The sequence below is a fragment of the Hibiscus syriacus genome, unplaced genomic scaffold (assembly GCF_006381635.1).
Source record: "Hibiscus syriacus cultivar Baekdansim isolate YM2019G1 unplaced genomic scaffold, ASM638163v2 tig00000329_pilon, whole genome shotgun sequence".
NCBI lineage: Eukaryota > Viridiplantae > Streptophyta > Magnoliopsida > Malvales > Malvaceae > Hibiscus > Hibiscus syriacus.
In genome coordinates, this window is record NW_024061782.1 from 376,728 (window position 1) to 388,479 (window position 11,752).

An 11,752-nucleotide genomic window follows, 5' to 3' on the forward strand; every position below is an offset into this window, starting at 1 on the left:
AGTTTTAAAAGTTGAGAGGACCTAAATGCAAGTGCTTGAAAAGTTCAGTGTCCATTTATATAATTTATCCTAATGGTAGTGAAACGGCCGTTACATCGGGACCAAATTGCAAATGAATTAAATGTTTAGTGACTGTATTGCCAGTTTTAAAAGTTTTGAAACCAAAATGTAAGTATATGTAAAGTGAAGTGACCATTTTTATACTTTACCCATAAAATAAGTCTTTCTAATAGATATACTCAATATATATATATATATATATTAAAAAAAATCCGACCTACTGTCATCCCCTCCTAAGAACAAACGTCGTCTTGGCTCAATTCTTCACCCTCCGGTTCTGACGGCCCTCTTGCCTTCAAGTTTCCGACTGTTCAATCAAAATGTCAAGAAATTAAATAAGTTAGTTTTTGAAACCTAAACTTAATTTGATGATTTCTGCTTGTGTCGTGAGATTTCGATTTATGTCTCGGCTTGTGTTATGTGCTCTCTACCTCTGAATCGTTCTGGCATATTTCTTGTCATGTCTTCGATCCCACTGCTTCTCATTCTCATTCATTGATTTTCTTTTATATGATTCGGTTTAGCTGAAATAGCGGATCGTGATCGCCCCTATTTTCTGCTACACTATTGTTAGTGCCTGTGATACTTGATGTGAAATTTTACTCACACTGCTATTGAGGTCCTTACTCGCTACTGCGAAATAGTGGCTGCCAACACTGTTCGATACCACGAAACCCAAAAATTCGGAAAATTTAGAAGGGAGCTGAAATTTTTGGATTGAAATCTTGACTACATATTTGTAGGGAAAAAAGAAGAAGAAAAGATGGGGAAGAGGGGAAGAGCATGTGTGGTGGTTCTAGGAGATTTTGGCCGTAGCCCTCGTATGCAGTATCATGGCCTTTCCCTTGCACGCCAGGTATTGATCTAATTTTCTTTTGTAATCTGGATTTAGGGTTTTGTTCTTTGAAATAAATTGTTTTAACATGCTTGATGTTTTGGTTGAACTGAAACATTTATATTAAGCAAAATGGATTTTAGTTGATGGAAAGGGAATAAGTTCGAAAAAAATCATTCTAACTTCTTTATGTGACATCAATGTTCTTCGATGGTTGCCAGTCACCTTAGCTTTTATATTCTCCTTCATTTCATGCTCAATCCTTGGTGGATACGCCCAAATCATTACCATAGTTTTTGGAAGTCTTGGAAGGAAGAAATTACTTCTGATAAATATGGGCTTCTAAAATTTCTGAGTTATCATACTTTCAGTTATCGTATTTAAAGAAATTTTTTTGTAAGGTTAGTTCTTGTAAAATTAGCTCACTACTAAAAGTTTAGTTGCAAATAAGTGCTTTGTTTCCTTTTTTCCCTCTCTTGCCCAAATAGGCACCCTCTCCCAAGTCCCATCATATCCTCTCGTATCTCCTACACTGCAGATACTTTCCCTATATAATTTCATGCTTATCCAACATGCTCTACAAATAGTAGAAAAACCGAGCATGGTAAGGATAGCATGTTACTTTTCTAGGAGGTTCAATTTGTCTCAGAAACGAAGAAAAAGAAAATTGTAATTCGGGTTATCATGTAAAATATCTTTTTTTTTGTGCAATAAATTCTGTGTAGAACTCCCATTAAAAGAAAAGTACAATTAAAATAAATGAATAAGCTGCTCATTTTCTGTTTACAATTTTTTTGCAGGCATCCTTGGAAGTGGATATTGTTGCTTATGGAGGTATACTTTTCTACATAATGATGAGTTAAATTGCTTACATTTTCTTCTTTCACTTCTCTTCAGTGGAATATTTATTTAGTAAAATTTTGTTAGGAGATAATCATGTGTACCGAACAGTTTATATCAAGAAAAAAACTTCGGGAAATTTTCCTATAGGATGGAAGTTTTCTGAACCTAAATTTTGCATTATGCAGTATGCACTAAATGTGAGAGAGTATTCTTTTCAAAATATAAATTTAAATAGATTATCTTAGTAATTTATTATTTTAATAAATTTACTAATTGAATATGAATTTCAATGTTTTTATAGGTTCAGAACCCCACCCTGCTGTTATAGAGAATGAATCTATTCATATTCACACAATGGTATCGTCTGAAGGAATATTGTTGGGGCTTAGTTACTATTACAAGGCTATTAATGTCTGTTATTTATTTATTTTCTTATTGATCCACAGATACAATGGCCAAAAAACTCTCATAGCTTGCCAAAGATACTTTATCCACTGATGCTCTTACTGAAGCCAATCGTTCAGTTTATAATGCTTATTTGGTTTCTTTGCTTCAAAATTCCTCCTCCTGACGCTTTCATAGTGCAGGTGAGCTTTTATTTTCCACCAGAGAGAGCGCAAGTTCTGTTTTCTCTAATTGTTCAGAACAAATAGTCTTAGCTGCTATTAAATGGTTCTATGGTGTTTCCACCAGAATTTATAGAACCCTTGCAATGGAATCTGTCTTTCAAAGGTTTTGATGTACTATTATGCTATATCCAAGTTTTAAGTAGAGATTAAACACAATTAGCTCTTCTATTGATTGCTCGAGAGGCTGAGAATAAACGCATTTTACAGCAGTGATGAGTGGCAGCTTATTGGTTACAACATTATTGGTGTGCATAGATGACATCGTAGTAGGCTGTAATGTTGTTGAAGAAATGGAGTACTTGAAGAAATGTCTTCTGAAGGAATTTGACATCAAAGAGCTAGGAAAACTGAAATACTTCCTAGGCATTGAGGTAGCACATTCAAAACAAGGAATCTTCATCTCCCAACAGAAGATGTACTTGACATGCTTAAAGAGAAAGGAAAAATGGGTTGTAAACCAGTAGAAACCCCAATTGAATTAAATCATGGATTATTTTTTTTGATAGAAATTAAATCATGGATTATGTGATGCCCTTGAAGAGCCTACAGTAGATAATCCTATCAAAGGATGGTTGGGAGATTGATTTATCTCACACAAACAAGACCAGATAGAGCATTTACAGTGAGTGTAGTCAGCCACAGTTCATGCACGATGCCAAAGAATCACATCTTAAAGCTGTAAATAGGATATTGCAATACTTGAAAGGCAGCCTGGGAAGGAATTTTGTTTAAACATCAAATGAATCCAGGCATTTCACTAGAAGCATACAGACACAGATTATGCAGATCTTTAGTCAACAAAAAGTAAGCATACAGACACAGATTATGCAGATCTTTAGTCAACAAAAAGTCAGCATCTAGATATTGTAGAATTCTAGGAGGAAATATTATAACATGGAGAAGTGAAAAGCAGAATATGTTTGCAAGATCAAGTGCTGAAACAAAATTCAGATCAATGGCATTGGATGTTTGTGAATTACTCTGGGTGAAGATAATACTAGGTGACTTGAGAACTAAGAAAGAAGGGCCCATGAAAATCTACTGTGACAATAACTCAGCTATCAATATTGCTTGTAATCCTGTTCAGCATGATCGAACAAAGCATATTGAAGTTTATAGGCATTTCATTAAGGAGAAATTGGATTGTGGACTAACTTGCACTCCAATTGTCTTAGTGAAGGGCCTGTTTGCAGATATACTCACAAAAGGACTATCAAGAAAATCGTTTCAAGATGCTCTTAGCAAGCTGGGAATGGTGAATATTCATTCACCAGCTTGATGGGGAGTATCGAATTGTAATTAGAGGCCTACCGAGATTTATTTTACTGTTTTATTAGGAGTACTTATTGTTTTAGGAGTCTATTAAGATTAAAGATTCCTTTTCTTTATCTTTAGTTAAATATTATCTTCCATTAAAGCATTTTATCAGTAGTCAATTTACTAGGTGTTGAATAGGAGATAGACATGCTTTGTTATTGAGAACAGAAAATAAGAAGATTTCCAGTGTTTTTTCTTCTGTTTTGCGTTTTCTCTTATGTTTTCTGTTAGATGTTTATACTTTTATTCATGATATACCAGTGCTAGTATTGACATCATATAAGGCCAATATTGATAAGTGTTGATGGGACCCTACCATCGTAATTTTGTGTTTGGCATGCATAGCATCCTATTTGGATTTGGTCTATGCAACAGGAGGTAAAACTCTTCTCTTTCTTATAAAGCCACTGCTTCCCCAATGTGTCGACCATAGACCTAGGAATTAAAAGTCTCAAGTTGTGACTTGAAACTTTGTAATGTTCCTGTGTAGGTCATGTCTTATCATCTTATTATATCTCACATGTTATCAGTATCATATTTTTCAGTTAGCTGTTTTTTCTCCTCATTGCAGATTTTAAAAGCTGTACATGCCTTATTTTTCATTAGAAATTTTTTTGCTAGGTCTTGCATATTCTTTTTTTATGGAATTCTTTTTTTCTTCCCCATAGAAAATATCTTGATGTTTCCTCCATTTGTGTAGAATCCTCCTTCCGTTCCGACATTAGTAGCTGTAAAATGGGTGAGCTCATTGAGAAAGTCAGCGTTCATTGTTGATTGGCATAATTTTGGATATACCTTACTTGGTTTGTCTGTGGGAAGAAGCAGCCCATTTGTCTCAATATACCATTGGTGAGCAATTTTGAAGAGGACCTTTCTAGAGTTGTTTGATGGATGGATGTGATTTTAATTTTAAGTATCTCCTTAGGTTGGAGAAGCGTTATGGGCAGATGGCAAATGGTTCCCTATGTGTAACAAGGGCAATGCAACATGAATTGGCTCAAAAACTGGGGCATTAAGTAAGATTTCCAGTTCATTGTTGGTTACTTATTTTCTTTTTTTGATGAAATTTTATGGGAAAATGTCTAATTATATTGCATGTTATAATGGTTAATTTTATAGAGCCACAGTTTTATATGACCAGCCTCCCGAGTTTTTTTGCCCCAACTTTACTTGTGGAGAAGCATAAGGTGAGATTTATGTTTTTAAGTTCTCATAAAGATTTCTGCTCTAAGATTTATTTTGTAATTGTGTTTCATTCTTAGTTGTTTTGTAGATTAAATAGAGATCTTTGTCATCCTCTTGGTGTTCAAGATTGTGTAACCACTAGTAAGTCTAATAAATAATTGAATTTACTTTTGATTGAGCAGCCTTAGAGAACACTGTAGACTGATTTTGTCCATCATGCAGCAACTACAGGAATTGGGGCCAATGACCAAAATGAAACATTATTTACAACTCAGGTTGGCTCTGACGTCTTGTTGAAGCCAAGCAGGCCTGCTCTTGTTGTAAGCAGTACAAGCTGGTGAGACCATCCTTTGTGAAAGTCCTATTCATGCACTTGGTGGACTCAATTTTTCTTTCTTTTCTTTTCTTCTTTGTTGTACCCTTAATTACCCTAGCATTATTGAACTTTAATCATGTAAGAGTGATAATCAGAAGGATATGCTGATAGATGGTAGTCTATGGAATTACAAAAATGCTCAAATCGATCAAGTTTGGTTCTTAAAATTGACTTTTTCATGATATTTGATTTTCTAATATGTTGCTGACTTATGATGGTTTTCTGATGGTAACTTCTGATTGAAATTATTTTTTGATTGCTTTGGGTCCTGGATGGTAGAAGTTTATTTCCCGTTCTATTTTCAGATTACTTAATGTCATTTGCAACCATATCCTTCCTTTCATTGTAGTTATACTGAAGTTTGTGTCCCAGTCTATTAAGTAATTCATTCTAGAGAATAACATCTTCCCAGGACACCGGATGAAGATTTTGGGATTCTATTAGAAGCAGCAGTAATGTATGATAGACGAGTTACTGCTCTATTGGATGAAAATGATTCCACTGATGACGGGGTCCTCTGGCAGGAGATCTCTCGTGGAAAGCAATTCCTGTACCCAAGGTTGTTGTTCATCATTACAGGTAATGTTCCTGTATGTCCTAGAAGCATCAGCTTTCTGTGCTCCATTTTTTCTTAAAAATTTCCAATCTTCATTTAGGCAAAGGTCCTAAAAAGGGAATGTATGAAGAGAAAATAAAGAGGCTAAATCTTAAACGTGTTGCATTTCGTACCATGTGGCTGTCAGCTGAGGAATATCCGTTGCTTCTTGGTATGATATTTGTCATCTATTTCTCTGGTGTTCCTTGTAGTCCATTAGGAAGAATGGAAAAGTGCTTCATGAATCATGCTACCCGTTTGACATCCATTTTCTTGCTTCATTTTACAGGTTCAGCAGATTTAGGTGTTTGTCTGCATACTTCCTCCTCAGGATTAGACCTTCCCATGAAGGTATGTCATTATGGAGTTCCTTTTAAAGCCTTATTAGGATAAAGAACATTGCACTAATAGAACTTTTTCACTTCACTGAAACCTTTTAGGCCTTCACTAAAACTTGTGTTGGATTGTAGGTCGTGGATATGTTTGGTTGTGGACTTCCAGTATGTGCTGTTTCCTACTCTTGGTAAACTTGTGTCGCACTTATCTTTTCATGGTTTATTGGCTTGTAATTTGATTCCTTTTAATGCTAAACTCTCTTTAGTAATCTGCTACGTTTTGACTTCTGAAGCATTGAAGAACTTGTTAAAGTTGAGAAAAATGGACTGCTCTTTTCATCGTCATCTGACTTAGCTGATGAGCTCTTGGTAAGTGTTTTGTCCTTTAGAAAGATAATTGGTACTTGCAAGTAAAAACGAATAATTCACTATCTCTTGGTACAACCTGCCCTTTTGGAATTATGATAATTCTTGTTAAGCATCCATTCACCTAGATCTAAATTACACTTCACAAAGCTCCTCCCGCGTGTCTAAAATGTGACAAACTTAATCCACAGCAACAAATTCCCAAAAATGAACAATCATACATGATTGTGTCATGATGACTCTCAAACCGTAGCTCCTTTCGCCCTATGAGCTACACATGAGGTGGAATGTAGTGTTAATAACCCACTTTTGAGTATTAGTCTCCCTCCACTGATTATCAATTTGGTTTAGATTGGAATGCTCAATAATGATTTCTTAAAAACAAAGAAGAATAATCCCCTAGTATTGTTTATCTGCCAAATTCCTTCAAAATTCTCTGCTTCTCTTACCTTCAGCCTATTGGTGCAACAACATTAACTATTAATGCAGTTCGCCAAGGTGTCTCTGGGATGGATTTACACCAATTGTACACACAAATTAGTTGATTTGGAATCTAGTGTCTCAATGTGATCTTGGTTAGCTTGTGTTTGGCTGTTAAACCTTATTATAAGCTTGAACTGGGATAATTAATTATGTAGTTGATTGTACTCTATAATTTTATTTCTCGAGACTGTTACAGTTGTGATGCTTTCTAATATTTCTTGGTTTTCAATTCTTCTTGTGAACTTTGGCAGATGCTCTTCAGGGGCTTTCCAGATGAATGTGATGCTCTGAAATCCCTCAAGAATGGTGCACTGGAAACTGGTTCTTCAGCAAGATGGGCCACTGAGTGGGAAGAACATGCTAAGCCGTTAATATCAGAGGTTAGATCCTTAAGTTATCATTATTATGTTGTTATTATTATTATTATTCTTTTTTTTAACTTTTATCCGATGTTTCTCAACTAACCGATGTCAAATAAAACCAGTGTGATATTGAACCATAGAAGGATAGTTACCTGTTTTATGCTGTATCTGTGGTGGAAAGTCTTATCATTTCTCTGCCTTCCTGCCATACTGGGTGTATTACCTTTCACTATGTATTTTCTAACAAAAAGGAAGAAAGTTTTCCTTTAATTTTCTCATTTTCATTTCAAGATGTGGACTTGAATTTTTGCAGGTTATATCCAGAAACTTGAAATAATCAGCTTCAGCTATCTTGTGTCAAAGGGTTTATAAACAAAGTTATTGCTTCACTGGACACGCTTACTCCATTTTTCCCAGGCAATCCTTTGGTTAGAACACTGTAAATTACAAGTATTTTTATTAAATATTTTTTGGATTATAGTATTTATAGATCCAAAGTGAAGTTTGGATTTCTCATGTTTAAAGGGTTAATGACCTCTGAAATGTGTTATAAATATACATGGTTGCTAGTGATTTGTTACCCACTGATCATAGTGGAAAAGATCATCCCGGGGCTCCTTTTTAGGGATCTTTCATGTTTGCATTAAGGTAAGTTACATCATTCCTCACTGAATTTTATTCTCTCCTATTCCACTCATTGCATTTTAAATTTCTTCAATTGATTCACTCAATTTTATACATTGAGTTTTTTATCACTCCACCGATTAACTTTCTAACAACGTTTTATGAAGTGGATTAAATAAATATTTTTAATCATTAAAAGACAAATAAAAGTAAAATAATTAAAATTTCCTCCACTTTCATTCTTTCTTCTTTCTCCTCTTCCCACTCTATTTCTTTCCTCAACTTGAACAAACTTAGTGTCTGGTCATCATGCAGATCGTCATTCTGACCACCATCTGTTGTTGGAGGTCAATGACTCAAAATTTTCCACCAAACATGGCTTAGCATTTTGAATGTAGTATAGTTCTTTAAACAGAAAACACCCTAAAATGACCCAAACCCTAAATTTTAAATTGCAACCCTATCCCACCCTCGCCCTTGATGGCATCATCTTCATGTGATGCTTATACATTCACTGCTCTTTCTCAGAATGTAACCCTAAACAAATTATCGACCATCCTTATTATCATAAATCACGAGTAAATTTTAGATTCCTTGAATTTGATGAAGATTTAAATGGTTTAGGAAATTCAGTTTCGAAAATTGAGATTACGTTTAGATTGTTACTCACCCACTTCTCTCCAAAAAATAAAATACAAACCTTCGGGGGATGGCATCATAGCTTGAAGGATAGGGTGAATTCAAAAAAGAGTGAGTTGGGACTATCATTGAATTAAGTTTGTATCAAGAAGTAATCGGATGAAACCACCGTTTTATGATATCAGAAGAAGTAAATGGGTTCAAACTAGATATATTAGAATTCGGGGTCTTTGAAAGAGGGGAGGAACTATAATGATTTGAGATTTGGAGTTTGAATTTAGGGTTTGAATATTTAGAATTAGGGTTTAAGAGTAGATTTTAAGATATTTTTTACTTTTTTAAATTGTAAATCATGTGATAGATTTTATTATTAAAATAAGTCACGTAATAATCCTATTAATTTAAAAATGGTCGAGTGATAATAAATTAATATACAAAATTGAGTGAATTAATTGAAAAAAAATAAATAAATATAATAAAATAGGAGTGAGAGTAATGTTCAACAAAAAATAATGTAATTTACCCTTAGAGTGCGTTTGGTTCACAGAATATAAGATTACCAGTGTGAATAAAAGATTACCGAGGAATAGGATTACTAGGATTGTTGTATTTTGTGTTTGGTTGATTTAGCAGGAATGTAAGATTACAGTGTTTGGTTAAAGGAATAAAAGATTATTGAAATGTATATTTTACCAAATTGTCCTTATTATATATTTGTTTTTTTAACAAGTTGAATTCTACTATAATATCACTATAATTAATTTATATATTTTCTTTAAAAATTTTAAATTCATAAAATTTATATAATTTTTTTTTAAAAAAAATTGAAAAGATAAATACGTTTAATGAAAGGGTAAAATTTTATTTAATATCTGAACTTCATATAAAATTTTAATTATAGATTTTGTTTTGTAAATCTAAAATAGTTTAAGGATAAATTTGTAATTTAACCTTCGTAGAATTTTTATTATTCAAGGACATAAGAATGATATTTTTGGAAAAATAATTTAAGGGTATTTTAGTTCAAAACGTCGGTAATCCAACAATAGCTAAAAGAAGGGGTAATCACATTCCCAATAATATACTCCTAAAATACCATTGTTGATAATAAAAAATTACCGGTACTGAGAATTTTGGCCAACCAAACGGGAATGAGGATTTCATTTCCATGTAATAAGATATGACGAAGTACATAATTGTTGTTAACATACATATATTCACGCTTTCCGTACACGTGCGCGTATATATACATATGGTTTTGAAGGAGAAGGTTTTGATATGTATTTGTTACATTTTACAGAATTTTTTTATGATAAATATATTATCATTAATTTAAAATTTTAATCTTAATTAATTAATTATTTTTTTATCATCAAATAATTAAAAAACTGAATAAAACTTAATTTTAACACCGTGTAAGTAAGTCCTAACTTCTTTCCCTATATATAATTTATACGTCTTTGTTGAGTTGGATTTTAATCAATTACAACATATAAAAAATTATAACATAATAAATAAATATTTAACAAGTTTAGTGGATATATTTAGAATAAAATCGTATATTAAATTTTAATTAGAACATATTTTATTGAAATTTAATAATTTTTTAAATAATCTAAAATAATTATAAAATAATATTTATTAAAAATTTTTGATTAATTGATCCACGAATATAAGTATTTAAACTCAAAACTTAAAAAAATCATTGAAGTATGTGAGTTTTATTAAAATGTAATAACTATTTCAACAAATAGTTCCATAAATAAATTGTTGAAAAAGTTATAATTCAAAGAAGAAGCTAAAGATGAGGCTGCTACTACTATGTAAGCATTTTCTCTCTCTCATAAATATAAGTTATAAATAATAGGTCTGATTAGATTTGGATTAGACTAAAATATAATGTCACATCAAACTTATTTGCTCAACTTCTAAATTTGTATCAAAATTTATTCATGTTTGTTTAGGAAAGTAATAGGAACCATATAGTAATAGATGTAACTAAAAATATTATAAAAGATATAATATTTTTTGGTTAGATGTAATTTAAAATGTTATTTTTTTAATATTTTTTGTTTAATAAAAGATGTTACTTTCCTTATAATATTTTGGAATTGCTAACATAAAATATTACATTTTTCTAATATTTTTTGTTCAACTAAAATGTTAGAAAAATAAAAAAATTAACATTTTAGGTAGTGTTAACCGAAAATATTATGTTTTTTTTATAACATCTTCAATTAGGTTCATTCTCTATCGTTTCTTAACCTTAAATTAGACCGTAATAAACAGTTTTCCTCTAGTGGCTCATATATATTTTATTCTAAAAATTATTTTAAAAGCATTCTATTTTATCTTCAATATAGTAATTAAATTATATAATATGAATAATTTAATATATCTTTTATTGCTTACACTACTTATATGTAGGGATGAGCATGGAACCTGAATCCGATAGGTTCTGATCTGACCCGACCTAATTCGGTCGATTTTTTATTAAAAAAAAATCAGTTTTGAGTCGGGTTTGAGTTTAGGGTGAAAATATCTAAATCGACCTGACCCCGAAAAATATAATTTTACCTTATATATTTAAGAATAATTATAATAATACTTCTTTATATATTATTTTCTTTCAATTAAATCCCTATTTTTATTGAATAAAAATATTTTTAATAAATATATTATTTCGGGTCAGGTTTAGATTTTAACTAAAAAAATTGGGTCTGGTTCGGATCGATGGAAGAAGTATATTTTTAAGGTCAGGTCGGTGGACCGAAAATTCGACCAGACCCAAACTCATCCTACTTGTATGTTTATTTGTGTTTAAGTTTATTGTTTAGAAGTTGTGGGGTTATTATTTAGGGTTTAAGGTTTTAAGTTAGAGTTATGGTATATAATGATGCAATTGAGTAACTTCGAGGATTAAGTTGTTACGAAAATACGATAGAGGCAAAAATGATAAATTGAGCCCACTACAAAAGTAAAAGTTACCCTTTTACCTTATTTTTACCGTAACTTTAAAATATGTTGACATAAAATATATATTTTTAATCGTTTGAATATCATCGACGTTCTAAATTTTGATTATTTCAAACTTTTTAATCAT

At 31.9% G+C, this 11,752-nt stretch overlaps 1 protein-coding gene across 1 annotated transcript; it reads left to right on the forward strand.

Moving 5' to 3' along the window:
• Positions 1–288: 288 nt before the first annotated feature.
• Positions 289–7,826, forward strand: LOC120169043 (UDP-glycosyltransferase TURAN-like). Its single transcript, XM_039177300.1, is given in 19 exon segments — positions 289–400; positions 803–916; positions 1,696–1,729; positions 2,040–2,095; positions 2,185–2,325; positions 4,385–4,533; positions 4,610–4,685; positions 4,687–4,700; positions 4,804–4,834; positions 4,836–4,871; positions 4,947–5,010; positions 5,092–5,206; positions 5,658–5,824; positions 5,902–6,012; positions 6,130–6,191; positions 6,311–6,363; positions 6,469–6,544; positions 7,276–7,404; positions 7,700–7,826. Coding segments are annotated over 18 exon segments (1,431 nt in total). The 5' UTR covers positions 289–400; positions 803–823; the 3' UTR covers positions 7,724–7,826.
• The last annotated feature ends 3,926 nt before the right edge of the window (positions 7,827–11,752 follow it).